The 21,822-nt window shown below is 41.3% G+C and overlaps 2 protein-coding genes across 4 annotated transcripts in view; one reads left to right on the plus strand and one right to left on the minus strand.

Moving 5' to 3' along the window:
* The window catches only part of TPR (translocated promoter region, nuclear basket protein), a 42,882-nt gene extending 41,088 nt beyond the window's left edge, over positions 1-1,794 (plus strand). For all 3 annotated transcript variants that reach the window (XM_004943308.5, XM_004943309.5, XM_422300.7), the window contains exon 51: positions 160-1,794. In XM_004943308.5, coding sequence (XP_004943365.4) covers positions 160-215 — 56 coding nt within the window. In that variant the 3' untranslated portion in view covers positions 216-1,794. The remainder of the gene's footprint in view (positions 1-159) is intronic.
* PRG4 (proteoglycan 4) lies at positions 390-20,592 on the minus strand. Its single transcript, XM_040705256.2, has 11 exons — positions 20,563-20,592; positions 19,897-19,995; positions 15,835-15,954; positions 13,266-13,358; positions 5,020-9,948; positions 3,984-4,073; positions 3,705-3,844; positions 2,861-3,017; positions 1,791-1,970; positions 1,464-1,589; positions 390-493 (listed from the first exon to the last, which is right to left on the minus strand). Exons 2-11 carry the CDS (start codon positions 19,991-19,993, stop codon positions 390-392), a joined length of 6,036 nt encoding a protein of 2,011 aa, XP_040561190.2. The 5' UTR covers positions 19,994-19,995; positions 20,563-20,592.
* Positions 20,593-21,822: the final 1,230 nt, after the last annotated feature.

Here is a 21,822-nt window from a genome sequence, read left to right on the forward strand (position 1 = left end):
CTCTAGGGGAGGAAGAGGGAGACTGAGTTTTTCCAGAAAGGAGTTGTCCCTTTACAATAGTAATTCCTTACAGGAGGATGAAACATCAGATGCGTCAATGTTTGATTAAATGACTGAAAAGGATTTCTATTAATGCATTTGTTTTCTTTCCCAACACAGGTGTAACTCATGCAATGGGAGGCAGAGGAGGCCTGAACAGAGGCAATATTAGTTAAATGATCTGTGTATACAAATGTGCCAGTTTGCCTGTTGGTTTAGTGTAATGAATGCTTAAAGCAGCATTTTATACTTAGATTTTTGTGCACACATTTCAATGTCTTTATTAATAAAATTAGACAAACTGTCAAAATTCAAATGGTATCTTTTCTAAAAAAGTCCTCTGCTCTGCATCATTTTTCAGGACAGTTATACCAGTCTTTAGATACAGTCTTTCCCGTGAGGGCGGTAACAGGTCTTGCTGTTCTTTTGCCCACATCCAAACTGTAGTACCGATCTGAAATGAATAGACATCAGAATTAACTTTCATAAGCTACAGTTAGTATATAGAAAGAATCTTGAAATTAAAGCCTGCCTTTTAATTTTGTTAGGCATGAATAGCAGATTTTCATTCCACATCTACACAAGGATTTGAAAGCCTGTAAAAATCCATTTTTAGTCTCAACTTTTTGACATGTAGATCTTTGTTTAGCTAAATTCAATAGCTATAATACCACTAATAATTAAATCTGTTAGAAGAATAAAGAATACAGAAGGAGACACTAGTACTGCTAGAACACAGAAGTAGTTTTAAGAATTTAGAAACCAAAAAAACTAGAAACAAAACAGTCCTGCACCAGTTGTAAAAGTGGGAATTTCTGTGGTCCCGGAGTGTGAATTACGTTAAAGTTATCAAATTATTCTGGCAGAAACTTTGGTATCCTCCTGTATTTGGATATGTGTCTAATACTTTTAACTTATTTTTTCACTGAATTACCAAGAAAATTCTGAGGAATGTTTTTATCTGATTGTGGCTGAAGGAGAAAGATCTTCTTAAACTGGAACTAAAAGTGTAAATATTTCCTGGAAAATGAAATGGTTTGTGTTGCCAGTGAAAAATCTATCATTGTGCAATGGTCCAAGGATTTTGATATATCATTAATATAATTGTTCATTTAAGTGTCAAGATTTTTCTCTTTTTATAAATTGAACTCTTAGGACAATGCATTCCACAACTGTATAGTTTGAATTATTGTACCTCATTGCTACTGGCTGTTCTGTAACTCAATTTTTGAATAGAAATATCTCTCAACTACAGGCAATGTTTTATTTCCCAGGGCTTGTTAGTAGTGCTTGCTTAAAATTAGTGATGCAGAATCACAAGTTGTAACTTTGTGCTTTAGAAAGCTCAGAGACTTCTTTCTTTTCTATTCATTCACCCCTTGGTCTTTTGAAATAGAGAATAAATTGTGTTAGCTTTAACTTACTGTAAGAGAAGGCATAATAATCATAGCCATCTGGCTTATTGTAGTTGGGTACTGATATCGTCGAATGAATTACTTTGGGGAGCCCTCTCCAGTAGGCAGTCACTTTGATTTCCTTGCGCAAAACTCCTGAAAGCAAAAGAAAAGTTAGGAAGTCTCACAGTGTGTCTGCTGAAAGCTATCATTTACTTGTACTATCTAGAGCAAACAAGAATTATTAGATTGAGAATAAATTAAAGTACTATTTTAGGAAAAATATGGAACAATGTTACATTTCAGAAGCTACAGAGTTACAATGGTTGTATAAAAAAATGAATAAACATAAATTACCAGATTGGTATGGATTGATTCTGACAGTCTGAATAACTGCTGGCATTCCTACTGCACGTTGAAAGCGTCTCCTTATTACAAGTCTTGGGACAAAAGCTGGGTATCTTATGGTAATGCGTGCTTTCTGTTGGCACTTCTTGGCTGGTTCTTGCCTGTATACATACTGTTGCATGTTGCCATCTAAAATAGACATTGGTTTAATATGTTTTTAAAAAGGAAAAAAAACAGTTTAACAGTGGTGATATCGGGTAGTATTTTTGTAACAGGCAGGAAAACAGTATCACTTTGATATGTCTACGGCTGTCTAATGCTGTTGCAACATGCAGCTTTTTATATCCATTCATACATTCTAATGTGAAAGTCTTGCTCTCTAAATCCAACATACACTTCTAGATGTGGCAGTAACTCCTGTGGCTTCATTAAAATTACTGTAATAAGTATGGTTCGAAGGGAACTACTTTGACTGCCATCATACATATTTATCTAGACACGGGTAAGACCATCTCTTTACGGTAGGTAAGGGGGAGGCTAGACTTCAGAAAAGGACCTGTATTTAATTATCCTAAGCTTTCTTTTATTCCCAGAACAATTCTTCTGTTGCCATACATTGTTCATACACAGTAAGGAAATTATGTTCATTTAAAACAGGATAAATAGTTAACAATGAAAGAACTGAGGTAAATTTGCATGCATTAGTTCTGAACTAAAAAGATTGTTTAAGCCTTTCCTTTGATTAATTAGAGACTGTTTTTTTATAATTTTTATTTTTTTTACTATCAGATAAAACGTATCTTAATGTTTGTCTTCTGAGATGTAATATCATGCAGTCTAGTATATTTTGAAAAGCACTTAAAATTTGTAGAACTTAGAGATGTTTAAAGCCTCAGGCTGTATTTTGACTAGCAAGTGTACTCGGATATCACTTAGATTTCTGTTTTTGAAAGAGATATCATATATAGGTATACAGATATATACAGTCAGTAACAGTGCTTTATTCCTCACTAATGCAATTCAGGTACATTTTGTGTACTTGAATTTTCATTTGTGAACATCTGAAATATGAGACTTACCTTTTTTGATAAAATAAACAGATTCTGGTCTGCTATTGTAACTTGCTACTGGGAGGGCTGCCCTTACTTTCCCACTTAGCCCTGCAAATCCATTTGTGAGAGGTTTGGGATAGCCTTTATCCATTACACCATTAGTGAAACGCCAGTATAGAGGACCCTAGTGATTTAAGCAGAAGATGAACTTCAGAGGAAATTCATACTTGGTAACTGAGCTTCAATGCAGATATTAAAAGTAATCGTAATGCTAGGATTTTGAGAACCACTTTGATATCTATTGGTTGGAAGTACTCCCAAATCCGCTAAAAGCAGATTACTACAATGGTAATTAGGGGAAGAGTGTTTCAGAAATGGTCTGGAACAATTATTATTAAACAGAGCAGTTTGCTTTCTGAATCTCCAAATTTTACATGTAGAATGATTAATGGAAGAAAAAAAGCATAACATTCTTAATTAGGTGTGCATCTATCATTCTTTAAGGAAGGAAAAAGTATTGGGAACAAACTTTAGGTCATCTTTGGACAAAGGAAAGACTCAACAGAATAACTGCATTTTTAAAGATTTTGGGGGGGGGAGGAGGTTTTGTAAATACTGATCATATTGATGGTCAGATATTTGATCAGTAAGCAATTACAGGAAGAAAGCACAGAGTTTGGGCATTCTGAGAAGCAGAGTGCCAAGGCAGAGGAGGTGGGACGGGAAGGGTTTCACTTTGACTACTTAATTTCATGTGTGAAAATGCTGAATGTTCTACAAAATGAGCAAAGTAGCCTTGGAGCACAAGGTTGCACTGGACAGCCCCATTATGCATCAGGCCTGTGCTTTAAAGCCTCCCTAATTTTCCCACCTTGATGAAGAAAGTCTTGCCATCACAGTTGCACCTGGAGAAGACAGCATCAATGGGGGATGGGATGCCCCAGCCCACACTGATCCGGCGGGGACTGGTTGTTGGCGGGGTCCTGCCATTCAGCAGCCAGTAGTAGTGACCTGCAGGTGGGAGGAGACATGGCCCACACTGAAACACGTGGCCAGTGATGCAGGGAGGAAAGCTTGGGCAGGAGGTGTCTCCTGTGCCTCCTGCCCCACGGTGGCAGTGAGGCCAATGGAGGATGCGGGGCCTGCATACCTCTGAAGACAGCCAGGGTTCCATTGGGCAGGGCAACCATGCTATCCGCCGGCTTCCCGCTGCACAAGTCCTTCTCATCAGCCTTCTCCACTGCAAAACAGCATGCGTCGGGATGGTTTGTTCTTTTAACAAAAAGTACATTGCCTCCCCTACCACCTGAAGCAGCGCTACCACAGCTAAGTGTAATTTTTTTGTCTGTAGGACGAAGTTCAGGACATATTCTTGAAAAGTTTAACTCTCGTGTTTTCCTCCAAAGAACATAAGACCAGCTATTTACACAACTATGTACAGTTACTGTCATTTGTTGTTTACCTTAGTACCTATAATTCAGATAAAAGTCTAGAGATGCTTCACATGCTGTGTCTCATGTTCAATTCCTTCATGCTTACAGATGCTCTGTGACCCTCCAAGTTTCTCTAACAAGTTTCCCATCCTTCATTCTGAAGAGTGCATTTACATTTATTTCAGTTAAATGTAAAGGAAGGATATCTTCTCAACAAAAATCCCAAATATTTTCATTCAAAAGACCCATTTATATATATATGTATGTATGTATATGTACATATATACATATCAGTAGATCTAAAAGTGCCCAAGAGCTTCTGCTCTGTATCTTACTATGATACGTAGTCAGGACATCAAAAAAGTTGTGGCAAAAAAGCACAAAGAAAATAAGAAAAAGCTGTCTTATCTTACTTATGTGACTATGAAAATCCCAAATTAGGTAGATTCAGCCTGATTCCTTAACTGTATTTTCATAAGACTTAGAAATTTATCTTTTTTTTTTTATTTTACATCTTGTTTGCTTGTTTGTTTCCATCTTCCACAGTACTTACAGCAAATATTTTTCAGCAGGACCAAAATAAGAGCACGAAATAAGATCATGTTCTGAAGTACGTGAGGAATTTCAGTAACTACGCAACTGAAAAATAAAGTACTACATAGAATTCAGGATGCTGACAGTGGTCTAATTAGAAAGTACTTGCATATCCTTTACTCACAAGTTTTGCTGTTCTCTCTGGTTTTGTACACTTACTTTCTGCTCCTCCAGATAAAATTGGCATGTCTGCAGTTTGTATCAAAGGCTTGCTTATCTCAGGTTTTTCTACTGGCATGGTTTCAGGGCTGGATGGAGAAGGCTCATCATGTGTGTCAGTAATCTCCTGGAAATGTATAGTTGGCTTGGATATCCCTCTAGAAATAAGAAACATTTCTTCTATTATGTCTTTTTTATCTGTTGTTTTTCTACCTCCATTCACTGTAGTTTCTTCTTTCTTGTCAAGGCTAGGGGACTTTTCAGGGGCGTCTTCTGTTTCTTTTTCAGTAGTATAGCTAGTTTCCTTGGCAAGGGTGCTCATCTCTTTTTCACTAGCTGTTGTCTCTTTAGAGGGAATGATGCACTCAGCAACTGCTGGTGCAGCCTGTGTAGTTTCTGTAGTTGTGTCTCTTCTAGTCATTGTCACAATCTCCCTGGGTTTAGGAGTTGAATCTGTTTTGGCAGTTGTTGACAGCATAGTGGGCTTGTGTATAATGCTTGTAGCTGCTGATATTGTTACGGTCATGGTTCCCACAGCATGTTCTTCTCTTTTAGCTGTTGATGGTGAAGTCTCTTTTGGTATGGGAGTTTTGTCTTGTGTAGCTGGGATTGCTTCTCCTTTTGTAGCTGTTGCAGCCTTTTTGTATGTAGTAGTTGCTTCTAATTCAGCTGTTGTAGTAACAGCTTGATTGGGTGCAGGAGTTGTATCTGAAATAGTTACCATAGTTGTGTCTTTCAAAATGTCTTTAAGCATGGTAGTTTTCTCTTTCCTGGGTGTTGTTACTTCCTTTTTCTCTGTGGTTGTTTCTTTTTTAGTTGAGGTCCCTATGGTTACAGGGGTTGTAATAGGCTTAGCTGTTGTTCTGACACTTTTATCAGTTGTACTTACTTGTTTGCTGTATGTAGTAGTTGTACCTTGTTTAACATTTGTGGCTGTAGGTGTAGATAGTTCAACTTTAGGAATGGTGGCAGAGTCAGAAAGGGATATTGAAGCATTTGTGGACTTAGGTATTTCTTTCTCTTTGAGGGTTGTTGGCACCTTTGTGGCACTAGCAGTTTTATCCTCAGCTTTGGGGGTGGTGGGAGAATCAGCCTTGGTTGTTGGTGTTTCTGTAGCTTTAGGGGTTGTCTCGTCAGCTTTAGGGGTTGTTGGTGCTTCTGTGGCTTTACGGGTTGTCTCCTCAGCTTTAGGGGTTGTTGGTGCTTCTGTGGCTTTAGGGGTTGTCTCCTCAGCCTTAGGGGTTGTTGGTGCCTCTGTGGCTTTACGGGTTGTCTCCTCAGCTTTAGGTGTTGTTGGTGCCTCAGAGGCTTCAGGGGTTATCTGTTCAGCTTTAGGTGTTGTTGGTCTCTCTGTGCCTTTAGGGGTTGTCCCTTTGGTTTCAGGGGTTGTTAGGGGATCTGTGGCCTCAGTGATTGGATTCTCGTTTTTTGAGGTTGTCAGTGCCTCTATGGCAACAGGGGTTGTCTGTGCAACTTTGGAGGATGCAGTCTCTTTGTCTCTGGGGGTTGTCTCTTCAGCTTTGGGAGTCATTGAGGCCACTGTGGCTACGGGCATTGTCTCCTTGACTTTGGGAGTTGTTGGTGCCTCTGTGGCTTCAGGTGTTGTCTCTTTGGCTTTAGGAGTTAGTATCTCAGTGGCTTCAGGGGTTGACTCTTCAACTATGTGGGTTGCTGGGGCCTCTGTGCCAGCAGAGGTTGTCTCTTCGGCTTTTGGGGTAGTCACAGCCTTTGTGGCTGCAGGGGTTGTGTCCTCAGCTTTTGAGGTTGTTGGGACATCTGTGGCTTCAGGGGTTGTCTCCTTGACTTTCGGGGTTATTGAGACCCCCACGGCTTCAGGGGTTGTTCCTTCAACTGTCGGGGTTTTTGATGTCTCAATGGCTTCAGGGGTTGTCTCCTCAGCGTTGGGAGCTGTCGGAGCCTCCGTTGCTTCAGGGGTTGTCTCTTCCACTTTAGGGGTTGTTGGGGCCTCTGTTGCTTCAGGGATTGTCTCTTCAGTTTTGGGGGCTGTTGTGGCTTCAGTGGCTCCTGGTGTTGTATCTTCCACTTTGGGTGTTGTCAGAGCATCCGTTGCTTCAGGGGTAGTCACTTTGACTTTGGGAGTTGTTGAGGCCTCCGTTGCTTCAGGGGTTATCTCCTCAGCTTTGGGGGATGGTGCCTCTGTGGCTTCAGCGGTCATCTCTTCATCTTTGGGGGTTGCTGGTGCCTCAGTGTCTTCAGGGGTCATATCCTCAGGTTTTGAAGTTGTCATGGCCTCCGTAGTTTCAGGGGTTCTCTCTTCCGCTTTAGATGTTGTGGGTGCCTCCGTTGCTTCAGGGGTAGTCACTTCGACTTTGGGAGTTATTGGTGCCACCGCGGCGTCAGAGAATGTGTCCTTAGCTTTGGAGGTAGTCAGAGCTTCTGTGGATTCAGGAGTTGTCTCTTCAGCTTTGGGTGTTGTTGGTGCCTCTGTGTCTTCAGGGGATGTCTCCTCAGCTTTGGGGGTAGTCAGAGCTTCTGTGGCTTCAATGGTCATCTCTTCATCTTTTGGGGTTGTCGGTGCCTCTGTGTCTTCAGGGGATGTCACTTCAGCTTTGGGAGTAGTCAGAGCTTCCGTGGCTTCAGGGGTTGTCTCTTCAGCTTTGGGTGTTGTTGGGGCTTCAGTGGCTTCAGCTGTTGTATCATCAGGATTGGGAGTTGTTGGTGCTTCAGTGGCTTCAGGGGTTGTCTCTTCAGCTTTGGGTGTTTTTAATGCTTCTGTGGCTTCAGGGGTTGTCTCTTCGGATTTGGGTGTTATTGGTGCTTCAGTGGCTTCAGGTATCGTATCCTCAGCTTTGGGGGTTGTTGGTGCTTCTATGGCTTCAGGGGTTGTATCCTCAGGATGGGGAGTTTTCGGTGTCTCAATGACTTCAGGGGTTGTCTCCTCAGCGTTGGGTGTTGTCGGTAGCTCCGTGGCTTCAAGGGTTGTCTCCTCAGCTTTGGAGGTAGTCAGAGCTTCCATGGCTTCAGGGGTTGTCTCTTCAGCTTTGGGTGTTATTGGTGCTTCTGTGGCTTCAGGGGTCATATCCTCAGCTTTGGGAGTTGTCGGTGCCTCCGTGGCTTCAGGGGTTGTCTCTTCCGCTTTAGGTGCTGTCGGTGCCTCCGTGGCTTCAAGGGTTGTCTCCTCAGCTTTGGAGTTAGTCAGAGCTTCCGTGGCTTCAGGGGTTGTCTCTTCAGCTTTGGGTGTTGTTGGTGCTTCAGTGACTTCAGGTGTTGTATCCTCAGGATGGGGAGTTGTTGGTGCCTCAGTGGCTTCGAGGGTTGTCTCTTCAGCTTTGGGTGTTGTTGGTGCTTCTATGGCTTCAGAGGTCATATCCTCAGGATTGGGAGTTGTCAGTGCCTCCGTGGCTTCAGGGGTTGTGTCTTCCGCTTTAGGTGTCGTCGGTGCCTCCGTGGCTTCAAGGGTTGTCTCCTCAGCTTTGGAGGTAGTCAGAGCTTCCGTGGCTTCAGGGGTTGTCTCTTCAGCTTTGGAGGTAGTCAGAGCTTCCATGGCTTCAGGGGTTGTCTCTTCAGCTTTGGGTGTAGTTGGTGCTTCTGTGGCTTCAGGGGTCATATCCTCAGGATTGGGAGTTGTTGGTGCCTCAGTGGCTTCAGGGGTTGTCTCTTCTGCTTTAGGTGTTGTCGGTGCCTCCGTGGCTTCAAGGGTTGTCTCCTCAGCTTTGGAGGTAGTCAGAGCTTCCGTGGCTTCAGGGGTTGTCTCTTCAGCTTTGGGTGTTGTTGGTGCTTCAGTGCCTTCAGGTGTTGTATCCTCAGGATGGGGAGTTGTTGGTGCCTCAGTGGCTTCAAGGGTTGTCTCTTCAGCTTTGGGTGTAGTTGGTGCTTCTGTGGCTTCAGGGGTCATATCCTCAGCTTTGGGAGTTGTCGGTGCCTCAGTGGCTTCAGGGGTTGTCTCTTCCGCTTTAGGTGTTGTTGGTGCTTCCGTGGCTTCAAGGGTTGTCTCCTCAGCTTTGGAGGTAGTCAGAGCTTCTGTGGCTTCAGGGGTTGTCTCTTCAGCTTTGGGTGTTATTGGTGCTTCTGTGGCTTCAGGGGTCATATCCTCAGGATTGGGAGTTGTTGGTGCCTCAGTGGCTTCAAGGGTTGTCTCTTCAGCTTTGGGTGTTATTGGTGCTTCAGTGGCTTCAGGGGTTGTCTCTTCCGCTTTAGGTGTTGTCGGTGCCTCCGTGGCTTCAAGGGTTGTCTCTTCAGCTTTGGGGGTTGTTGGTGCTTCAGTGGCTTCAGGGGTCATATCCTCAGGATTGGGAGTTGTTGGTGCTTCAGTGGCTTCAGGGGTTGTCTCTTCAGCTTTGGGTGTTAATGGTGCTTCTGTGGCTTCAGGGGTCATATCCTCAGGATTGGGAGTTGCCGGTGCCTCAGTGGCTTCGAGGGTTGTCTCTTCAGCTTTGGGTGTTATTGGTGCTTCAGTGGCTTCAGGGGTTGTCTCTTCTGCTTTAGGTGCTGTCGGTGCCTCCGTGGCTTCAAGGGTTGTCTCCTCAGCTTTGGAGGTAGTCAGAGCTTCCGTGGCTTCAGGGCTTGTCTCTTCAGCTTTGGGTGTTGTTGGTGCTTCAGTGGCTTCAGGTGTTGTATCCTCAGGATGGGGAGTTGTTGGTGCCTCAGTGGCTTCGAGGGTTGTCTCTTCAGCTTTGGGTGTTATTGGTGCTTCTGTGGCTTCAGGGGTCATATCCTCAGGATTGGGAGTTGTCGGTGCCTCAGTGGCTGCAGGGGTTATCTCTTCATCTTTTGGGGTTGTTGGTGCCTCTGTGCCTTCAGGGGTTGTTTCCTCAGCCTTTTGGGTGGTAGTCTTCGGTTTTGTGGTAATACTTGTGGTAGGTTGTAAAGTATGTTTTTGAGTAAATGGTATAGTAGTAATTGCTTTGCTTGGGGCTCTTGTATCAGGCTGTTTTGTAGTTGGAGGAGGACTGGTCGCAGTGCCAATATCTATGAGAGGAAAAATGTTTTATGGCATAAGAATTGCAATACATGCACCTTTTTATATTTTTTTTTAGTACACTGATAAGAAATAGCTGCTTATCGTGTGAATAGCAGTAGTAGATTGTTTTCATAGTCTTTGCTATAAAAAATAAAAGCTTTCTGTGTAAAACTGTACTTACTTTGTGTTACAGTTGTTGAAACCTCCATTGTTTTTTGCCAGTTTATAAAAGTACATGGAAACCTATGTTGAATTTGATAAATTCCAGTTACAGAGAAGTCAAAAGATACATTCATAGAATCATAATTACACATTCTTTAAAAGAGCAAAACTAACCTTCACTGTGAATTTTTTCGGGGTGCCTGGGACTTTGCAGCAGCTAAGTTTTAACTAATACCATTGATTAGTTAAATGGCAGGCACGTCCTGGCATGTCCAACCCACACCAGCACAGCTCGCAATGTGGTTGCCCCATGCCATTATGGTGGTGGCTCTGCCCTGGCTGGGGCACACAGCCATCACTCAGCACCAATTGCACACTGGTGCTCTATGAACCCCATCTGGGCTGAATCCAAGGCACAGGGAGGGTAGAGTGCAGTGCTAACTCAAGTTATGGCAAATCAGTTTATAGATTTTGACAGATTGGCTAAACGCAGTCCTGCTAACAGTGGAAAACACGCAGCCATGCTTTCTGTTTTTATAAAGGTATTTGAGAATAGGTTTCAAGATAGCCAAAAAAATAATCTTTTGTTGTTGTTGATTTGCAACTCTGTTTCCAGTCAACATAAATCTATTACTTGTTAATTTTCAAATGATATAAAATGTATATCAAAAATCTGATTTTGTCTCTTTACCAGACATCTGTAAGTCCGCTCTTACCAGAAAGAAATACCCCTAGCTTCACAATCATGCCTGTCGTGTATCCACTTTTTGGCTGTACGCATACTTGTAAACAACTATTTTCAAGAATGAAGCATAGAAAGATTAAAATTGTATCAAAAATCTCTGATGAACACTTCCAGAACTCAATATGAATTGCAGCCACTGTCACTGAACTGGACTGATGCATTAGTTTCACAAAAAGAGGGTCATATATCCCACTAATTTCATGCTTTTGTTACTCTCTTTTTAGTGAAAAGAAAATAACTAAAATAAGCTTTGTTACTTATATACATTAACTATATTATATATTTTATGAGGGCTGCTCTGAAAGTAATGCCTTCCATTTTATTTTATTTTCCCACAGCATCATAGGTGGATGTTGATGGGATGGCATTAGAGGTTGAATCTTCTCATCAAGATTCCATTACATTTTGCTGCCATGCAACAGACGGCAACAGAGGGGTAATCTGACAGAATGGCATCTGATATAGAAGTATGTATGAAGCCAAGTGGTGGAACTGAATTCTTCCATTCAGGAAAAACTGTCATTCATTGACACTTGCTGAACATTTATGGAGACCTAACAGTAGATGTGAGCACAGTGAGGGATGGGTGGGGCATTTCAGCAGTCAGTCACTTCCACTGGTGCAGATTGTTGCAAATGCAGCATGCACATCTTGTTCATTGCTGCTGAAAATTCTTAGCCAACAGTGGTGACGGTGCTGAAGAGCAGTTTGTAGCTGAGAATTTGCTCTGTTACTGAATAACTGTTATTCAGTGATACTGCACTGAATAACAGTGTTATTATGTTCTCTGTATTGACTGTATTTTCCAAGGAAGTAATCAGAAGGCATTACTTTCAGAGCAACCTCCATAAATGCAGCCCTATACAATTTCTCTTCATTCAGTGCTGCCCAGGAAAGCCGAAAGATTGGACACCCATGGATTAACCCATAGTGACTCTGAATTCAACAGGGCAGATTTAAATTTGGTGTTTGTATGTGAAGCCATATAATGTTCCTATCTTTTTTCATGGAAGGGGACCTACCTTATAAAATATAGTTCTTTTAACAGGACACTTCCCTTCACTGTTCCTTTGATTTGTTCTTTTTGTCCTTAACTATAATAAAGCCTACACCTGTGTCCCAGACCTGATGGAGAGAGTTACAGAAACAGGAGGAAAAAGAACTTTTTGAGTACAGATAAGTAATAACATCTCCTGTGCTGTGCCTTTGGTATTTTTCCTCTTTGTGATGTACAGCTTCAAGATGCTACTTTTATACACAGTTACACGAACCTGGGTCAAATTATTAATATAGATTCAGCAGAAACTAACAATAAATGTTTCTGCATTTTAATCTTTTGATCTCTTACTGGGATCTCTGTGTTGTTTTGCCATTTAGTCGTTTTCACATTTGTTGAGGAGTTCTTTTTTGTTTGTTTGTTTGATTGATTATTACTTTTTTTTTTTTTAATTCTTGCTGTCTGCCATTACAACCAATCTGACACTTGGTTCTTGAACAAGAGCAGCATTATGTGAGTTTGGACCACATTGTTTTGAACAAATCCCCCCAAAAAGGTATTTCAAGATCTGAGATGCTGCTGACAGTCTCTCAGCAGGCTGGAAGCACTGAGGACTTTGCAGTATGAGAAATAATCCCTGCCTACTATAGAGACAGTGCAGTGTGAGCAGAGCATTACAGAATAGGATTTCATCCTACCCAAATGTCTGAAATACCAACAGCCAAGTGGGGTCCTGTTGTCTTCATTTACTTAATTTTGTTCCATCTGAACTTCTAGACTGACTTTGCAACAGGAAATTGCCACAATAGAAAGGTAAATAGTTCAAACTGAAAAACAAACTAAGGGTTAAACTATTGGCCAGTATTGACTTGTAGCCTTGTTTCATTGTTGTTACTTCAGGGTTTCAAGTTCAAAGGGATCTCTCAAGCGAGCATTAATAATGCTGGAACAGAGTATCAAAAAACACAGGAACACAGCATGCTTCCCATTCATAAGAAAATAAGTTAGATGTGTTTTCTGAAGCTGCAGGATGCCTGACTTGATTAAAGCTAAAGAAATCTGTCAGGAAGTTTTCCTGTCCTCGTTCTGCCAGATCTTCACTGTCCCAGAATACAGCACCCTTCCTGTTCCTGCAGTGGATTTTGTCCAAAACTGACAATGGCGTGTTATCTTATTGAAGATACGTGTGGAAATCAAATAGAGGCACAGGAGATGTCACTGCACCCCAACATCTGTCTTAAGCAAACTCTGCAAAGTCAGTAGAGTCTTTCTTGAAGTGTAGGTGAGGTAATTAGTTTACACACCTAGTGGTTCCAAGGTTGGTAATGTCTTACATTGCTTTTCTGTTTCCAGAGCAGGAAAACAGTCTCTAATGTCCCTTCAGATAATACCCACCCTGTTTCATTCATATCCTTTCCTACCTTCCTCTGGCTTTTTTTCCTCATCTGTAGATGACCTTTTAGATGTTGATTTGTTTGGGGGAGGAGTCTTGGGCACTGGATTTTCTGTGTGTACTGAAAGAAATGACACAATCTGTTAATGGGATTGCATGGAGATGTTTGTTGTAAGAAGGTGGTACTGTGGTATGAGCGTCAATGACACTTTTACATATCCATCTTTATTTATATTATTTATTGTCCATGGGATTTTTTAGGGTATTACTGGGAAAAAGAGAAATGAAAAAGAGAAAAATACTCCTGGGATCCTCAAGTCTTTATCATAGATCTGAACAATCTTTTTTCCCAGAGGTGAGAGGTGAGGCATTCTGAGCTCACAGGAATTTTCAGGTGGGAAGAATATGAATTATAAGTGGAGTTCTATGCTCTGAGAACTCGTCTAATCATAGAATCATAGAATGGTTTGTGTTGGAAGGGACCTTTAAGAACATCTAGTTCCAACCCCCTGCTGGAGGCAGAAACACCTCTTTTGGTTACAGATACATAAATTACAATAAGGTATTGCATCATTCCAAAAACTTTAATTGTTTTCTTAGTTACTCACAGATAGCAAAATTATTAAAATCTTGGTAGAGAGTAGAGTGGATTTGGGAATGTTTAGTTTTGTGTTGTTATTTGTTCTTGTTGTTGTTTTGACAAAAATTAACAGCAAACCAAAGTAACAGTGGCTACTGTCACTGTTGAAAGCTGCCGTGTGGTGCTGGATGGGATTTGCAGGACCCACATGTGCTCCTGCCTGGGGCAGTCACTACCAAGCCAGCGGGCCATGCTTTCCTCAAAGGCAGAGTTGTTGGCTTTTTCTGAGTCATAGAGAGAGGTCTGCTCAATAAGCAGCTCTGAGTGAGCTGTTTTCATTTTGCCTATGCCTGTTGCAGTCCAATTGTTACACTTGTAACCCTTTTGGGAAGGAAAATAAGATGGAATGCAACCAATGCAGGGAGAGGGAGGTGATTGTCCCCCTCTACTCAGCTCTTGTGAGGCCCATCTACAGTACTGTGTCCAGGCCTGCGGCCCCAGCGCAGGAAGGATGTGGAGCTCTTAGAGCGGGTTCAGAGGAGGGCCACTAAGATGATCAGAGGGCTGGAGCACCTCTCCTATGAGGAAAGGTTGAGGGAACTGGGCTTGTTTAGCTTGGAGAAGGCTCTGGGGAGACCTCATTGTGGCCTTCCAGTATTTGAAGGGAGCTTATAAGCAGAAAGGGGAACGGCTATTTACAAGGATGGATAGTGGGGTATAGGGGGGAATGGTTTTAAACTGAGACAGGGGAGGTTTAGGTTAGATATGAGGAGGAAGTTTTTCATGCAGAGAGTGGTGATGCACTGGAACAGGTTGCCCAAGGAGGTTGTGGATGCCCCATCCCTGGAGGCATTCAAGGCCGGGCTGGATGTGACTCTGGGCAGCCTGGTCTTGTGGTTGGCAACCCTGCACATAGCAGGGGGGTTGAAATGAGATGATCATTGTGGTTGTTTTCAACCCAGGCCATTCTATGATTCTGTGATTCTATGATTGACAAAATGGTAGACAATGTCATTTAAATCAGGTGGCATCCTGGCAGTAACAGCTGAGAGAAGCAGGTCTTAAGTGACACCAAGGGCAGCAAATTCACCTGAAGACATTTCTAAGATGTTTATCTTTTTCTACACACTCAGCCAAGAGTGCTCAGTACAGAGCCTATTTCACTATAAACTGCAGTGCACCCGGGCACTGGGACTGGCTGTCATGTGAACCAAATATCAGTCCATAATGCTCATTCTGAGTGTTAAAGACCATGCTTGGAAAATTGGCTGCCCTGCAGATCTGTGAAGTGCAGGATAAAGAAGTGACTGTGGTTCACTGTAAGTATTCCTTGAATTTAATTCACAGCCTGAAAGTTAAATGCACATTTTCCTAAAATGCCTCTCGCTGCAGCATGATTTGCAGCCACTTTTCACCAGGCAGTCCCGCATGGCTTTTCCTCCTTGCCCGGGAGGAGCAGTTTCTATGCTGGCCTGCTCCTCCTGTTCAGAGTTCAGAGTGGAAAGGATCTAGGAGAATTCCCCCTCTGCATCCAGTGGTTGCAGTAACTCAAAGCAGATGGTCTGAAGGTTCAAGTGTCTGTGCTATCCCAGTGGAAGGGGCTGGGTTGTACCCACTCATGGATGAGTTTCAGGGGAATTGAAGGGAATTGGACCTACCTTACTACCTCTCCATTGATGATCTAGGCTATTTACTGCCAAGTGCCAATCATTTTCTGCAGCCTATGTCTTTGAATTCTATTATTGGTGCAATTTTAGTAGCATGAATGGAAGCTTAGGTGCCAAAACTGGCAGAAACATTAGCAAATGTTCAGGTAGTCTCTGCCTCCCACTCATCAGATTGTCATACTTCACATATACCGGCCAACAGTAGGATTGGCTTAATTTTATGGAAAGATTCACCTGAGAATGTGGATGATAGCAAGAACAAAGTCTGTGTGGTTCACATTAAATGGCGGCCCAAGGTATCTAAATTTAAATATATATAGGAAAAGCATTGTGATAAAGAAATTTCTTACATTCTTCACAGTGTTCATCGTAGTCTGGGCAGCATTTTCCGTATTGTTTGCAGTCTACATCACAGTCACACTCTCTTCCTCTTTGATAGACTTCAAAGCAACGTCCTTTGCAGGAGACTGCTACATAAGGCAGAACAAACAACAGGGTTAATGTTTTTGTGTAGCTCACATGTGACACTGGACTACAGTGACTTAAGCTGATTTAAAGAACAGCTTCCTACGGGATTATTCTGGTCTGAACCAGAATTTGATTGTCTGATTAATTATTTTTGGATCAGGCAGAACTGTGCTTTGCCATTGGGGGTGCTGAGACCACTTAGGACCTGTGGCAGAATAAAACATAACCGTGGAGTTCACTTTAGATAGGTCCCATCAGAGAAGTCTTCACAGAACCAGAGATGGCTGAGGCTGTCAGGAACCTCTGAAGGTCATGTCGTCCCTTGCTCTAGCAGGGCCAATAGAGCTGGGGCCCCCAGACCACATGAAGGTGGTTTTGGAGGTTTCCAAGGAGGAGACTCCACAGCCTCTCTGGGCAACCTGTGCTGTTTCCCTAATCAAATAACAGTTGTCTCAAGAATGATATTTAAAATCAGTAAGAAAATAATTCTGGGCCACATTTTCAAAAAGGATTTGCATTGGGGCACTGCTCTGCATCAACTGTGGTGTGTCTACCGAAGAATTTCTGAAAAAGAATAGGGCCTACATATGTTATGACTGACTGTACTACATGTCAGTGGGCAAATACAGTATCTTAGTTGTTGGCATACTATATTGGAATACATTAGACCTAAAGTGGATATATATATATATATTTTTTTTTTGGGGGGGGGGGGGAGGGGAGAGGGGAGGGGTTGTTTGTTTAGAATGCTTAGCATCTCATAGAATTGAGCTAAGAATTAACCATCACTTGGTACTTCCAAAATTATCATATGATCTATTGCATAGAACCATATTTACAATTATCTAGCATGGTTAGAATTGATACATAGGCAGGATTGGAACAGCTTTAAACCAGTGGAGAGGTGAAGTGCTCTGCTGATTCTGGTGGATTTATTCCATGTGCCTAGGCAAAAATTGTTTTTATTTTTTAAAGAATGATCATTTTAGGTAGTTCTGTTTTTGCATTTAACATACTTAGCCTGTACTGCTAGATCTAAGACATTTAATCTTTATCTCACACCTTTAATTTTACTAGAACTACACTGCAGTGTAACTACGGTTATCTAAAGCCCTGCTATTTTTTACTTACGGGTAAGGCATAAGAAAATAATTTGAGAACTTCTCCAACAGAACAGTTTGAAATATGTTTTGTTTGTTTGTTTGTTTGTTATGCCATACAGCTTTAAATTTCACACAAACTAATACATCTCCATTCACCTTGTCCTTCACACTCCAGCCACAGTTCTGATCCAGTCAGTTTCTGTCAGGACTCCCTCTGACTTTGGATCAGACCCCACAGACTCCGTCCCTCTTAAATTTGGGTGGGACTACCACAGAATTTCTCTCTGGAAAATCCTGAAACTTTCCTTCTTACTTGAATTTGTTTTAAATTTTTTTTTTTTTTTTTTTTTTTTTTTTTTTTTTTTAATATTCAGACAAGCAAATACAGTACAAATGCACAAAGGAGGAGAAAACAAGCAATAGGGAAAATCCCTCTCTCACTCTGTTCTTCCAAAAAGCAAAGCCCTTTTCTTGGTGACAACCTGCAGATGTAAAATGTTCATTGAATAGGCTATGATAGGTTATCACCAAGTTTTTTGAGGGGGAGAATTATACATAGATGAGAGGAGCACAAGGATGAGCAAACAAAAAGAAGCATCTAAGCATTCAGAGGACATAGGCTGGTGCAAGCAGGAGAAGTTTTTGCTGATAGTAGCTGGCTGTGTTTGGGAACTTACCCCCTGTGCAGACTTTGTTGAAGTCAGGGCAGCACTCCTTGTAGTGTTGGCAGCTATAATCACAGTGGCAGACATGCTCTCTAGAATACCCTTCCCCACATCTCCCTGTACAGCTCCATAAATCTAAAATCACACAACACCAGTGTAAACATTGCCAAAACTGAAGTGGTATGTGAGGAAACTGAACGGCAAAGCAGGAAGATTCACGTTTCCCTAAAGGATGCCATTTCTGTACTCAGAGCCATGGAAGCTGTGGGCCAGTGTAGCCCATTTGGAAGTCCTGCAGGTCAGAGCTGATCTCTGGGCTGGCCTGTGGGCAGGCAGCAGAGACGGGTTCTGTCTGGGCTGGTTTGTCCTGATTCTCCTAAAAAGCAGTGAATCCTGAGGACCAATTTGGTAACATGGCTGCACTGGTTATGGCATCCAGACTAGCTTGTTCCTATTTATCTGAGGCAATATATCAACCAGGTATGATGTTGTTTCATTTTCTACCTTAATTCACTTTAAGCATGGCCACAGTGTACCTGCACCAGCGTACCTGACAGATGCATTAAGTCTGTCAGATTTTTACATTTGGTAATGTTCTTTGTAATAAAATCAGCTCAAGTTTAAATGTTGAGCACTACCATAATAAATGCAGATCCCCAGAGCCATTTTTACTGACAGTTTTCAGAATCTGCCTGCCCTTCACATGGTTGCTTTTTGCTTTTTTTTTCCCCCTGAAGTCAGAGAAGAATTTGGTGCTGACCCTGAGGTTAGGAGAAGTTGAGATCTGATTCTGTAACATTCTACAAACTGTTCTCTGTTTGCTAATGAGAAGGTTGCTACTAGCAGAATAACCTAGGTGCTTATTTCACATTGGCATTACAGCTTGACTGCTGCAGTGCTGCAAACTGCCAGATAATAAATACATGGTGCAAATCAGAGGTGGCAAGCAAGACATCAGAGATCTGCTTCCAAAGTATCAGATATTCACCTGGGCTTACTCCCCTTCCTACATGAATCCCCCTCTACATGAATCCCCCTCTATCACTTCTTCTGGAAATGCAGGACCACAAGTGGTGCGTCCCTAAATACAAACAAAAAGCTGAACAATCAGCAAGCTTCACCAGACTTGGGATAACCAGCTGAAACACTGAGGAACAGCAAGGAAACAACAAGGAATAACATGTAACACAACACAACACCAGAGACAATCATTTCTACCAGCACACACACTGTGCGTGTGGAGGCAGAGCACGACAAAAGATTAAAACCTGTGAATCTGTATTGTGAGTTCAGTTGTGAATGTACTTCTATGGAAAACATCTCAGTGCTAATAGTTGCTCTTGGAAAGAATCTGATTTTTGCTGAAAATAGTGGGAATGTGCCCACTGACTTCAGGGGGTGCAGTGTCAGACATTGCTGCCCTGCGGGTAGTGTCTGACATCTGCTGAGCCCTGGTGAGCTGCTCAACTGCACAGACCTTATGTTCAGTATTCACGGGTAGTAATAAAATGTATTTTACAAACATCAAACACTCTGTGTTATTAGTGTAGCCACTTCAGAGCTACTTGAGAAGTGGCATAGCAGGGGGCTCGCCAGGCTGCAATTTCTTCCATTCCTTCTTCATGGGGCTGCTTTAGTTAGAAGGCAACTGCAGAGCTCTGAGGGTAAATTAAAATCTGCAGTATTATACATGTAGTTGACAAATTCAGCCTCAGTGCATTTACCGGCAAAGAACTTAGTTCGACATGCACATTCCTTTCCCTTCTCCCGTTCTGCTTAGGTATTTCTACCTCAATTGTATGGATAATATAATTCTAAATTCTTCACTGACGTATATTGCCAATCACTTCTGCTGCATTAACAACAGGATCAGTAGAATATGTCTGCAGGAAGCAATGTAAATTCATACATATCTTGTCTGATATTCATATGTATGTTATTTCTCAAAAACAGAGGACTGTGCTCTACCAAAATTCATTTATGAAATTATTCAGTGATGATAAAGCTGAATCATAATGACTGTGTGCGGAAAAAAAAAAAAAGTTTTAGAGTTTAGTATTTTTATGAAGATAAATTTGAAGCTTCATTTGAAGTTGTTGTTTTTTTTTTTTTTTTTTTTTTTTAATCATTTTCCAGATATCCTTGTCAGCCTCCCTTCAACTGGATGTTACAGTACCTTGAGAAGCCACTTCTTGAACTGGGGACAGTGAAAGGATCACCAGGGATACGCAAATTATGTTCCATATGATCATTACTTTCAGGTACGACATCATCCCTAAAAAGAAATAATTTCACGTCACTACATGCAATTCTTGTATTTTTTTAATAATGAATTTGTTAAACTTGAAATGCATATCTTTATATAGAACATGAGTTTCTCTGCAACATACAGCTCACATTAAAATTACTCCAGGAGAAGTTGGTAATTTATAATTATTCCATAAATCCTCTCAGAGTTAGTAGCTGATTAGCTGCTAAATTTTTCAGTAAGACCAGGAATATTATTAACAAATGGGAGGATTTTTTGCAGTTCTTTATTAGGTGAGATCTGCAGTCAGTCTCCTCATTTGAAATGGGTGGAGTCTGGTACACCAGTATCTAAGGCTACAATACTGATAAAGATAAATCTAGAACCAAAAAACAGTACTATCAAAAGAGTAACTGATCAGCATATTTTTATAAACACAATCCATCATCAAAACATTATTGCTTAAGCATGACAAATGGAAATGTAGGACAAAAGTAAATCTCTTTCAAAAAGGAAAAATTCTGTCCTTTCTGTTCCAGCCCATCATTTTCTTTGCATCAGAAAGCTCTGAGTAGAGAAAAGAATTACACTTACCTAACAAAGAATGTGCCTGCTCTCAGGGATGCTTCAAATGGCTTATATATCACTTTATAACTATGCTGGGATGAACTAATTAGTCTGCTTGTTAAACAAAACTGCCAATGACAGCCTATGACAGCAAACTTTCCACATGAATTGGAAGAGATCCCAGATGACTAGACTAACAGAACATCTGGAAAACACTCCCATTAAGAAAAATAATTACTGAAAATAATGAATAGAGACTTACTAGTCAAAACACATTTTGATCACTGAGTGAAATGAAAAAATTGTCCTGAATGTATCTGGAACACATTAGGTATTATTGCATAGCAATAAGAAATCATGATAGGCGAATGCTGAGTATATTTTCTTTCCTGTCAAAAGAAGTTTAGGTCACAGTAGCCTAAAACTATGCAGTACTATCTGCTATTGACAGTGTTTCTTCTGCAAAAATATTCCAGATCCAATTCATTCAGCCATAAATAATTCACCACTTGTGCACTGAATTTGTGCTACTCTCCCCTGAGCTGAATGGAAATGTTGCCAAGGTGTTGGTTAAAAATCAAATGACTTTAGTCAAATCTCCAATTGATTATATCTATTCTATGCAAAGCAACAAGAATGAATGGAAGAGACATTAAACTGTTCTAACAGTCTTTGTGTTCATCTATTTACTATTCAGAGTACTAGGAAGGGCTACTTGTAATGCCCAGAGCTAAAGGAGACTTCTTGGAAACTTGAATGTTGCTAACTCTTAGAGTTTGGAGACTGTTATTTACTCAGAAACTAACTTTAGAAAAGGCAGGACACTTTGATACTTTTATTGTATTAACATATAGAATTAGTTTAATTCTGTTTTTCTGCATTACAGTCATTTCTAATAGCTTACATATCATCACAGGGTTTCCAGTCAATAAACGAGTGCTTTTGCGTTGCTCTAGGAACACACATGATCTTTGGATCTCTGGAATTATTTATACAACTGTTAAATTGGAGCACTTACTTACAGTATGTTTGCTATTTGTGGTTCTCTGCCCACTGCCAATAGAATAACTATTAGTATCCTTCACAGAAAAGGAAGCCCTGAGATTTCATAGAGTTTATTCAAGGTAATACACTGGAAAGGATACATTGGTTGTTGTAGTTACAACAAGAACTTCGGTTCAGTCTTTATTGGAGCTGGCCATAACTTTGATACAGAAACTCTGTGGATTGAGAAGAAAGGTCTGTAGATATTTAAAGTCTAGGAAAGAAATGACGGTAGTTAAATAG

This window comes from Gallus gallus, chromosome 8 (assembly GCF_016699485.2).
Source record: "Gallus gallus isolate bGalGal1 chromosome 8, bGalGal1.mat.broiler.GRCg7b, whole genome shotgun sequence".
NCBI classification, from domain to species: domain Eukaryota; kingdom Metazoa; phylum Chordata; class Aves; order Galliformes; family Phasianidae; genus Gallus; species Gallus gallus.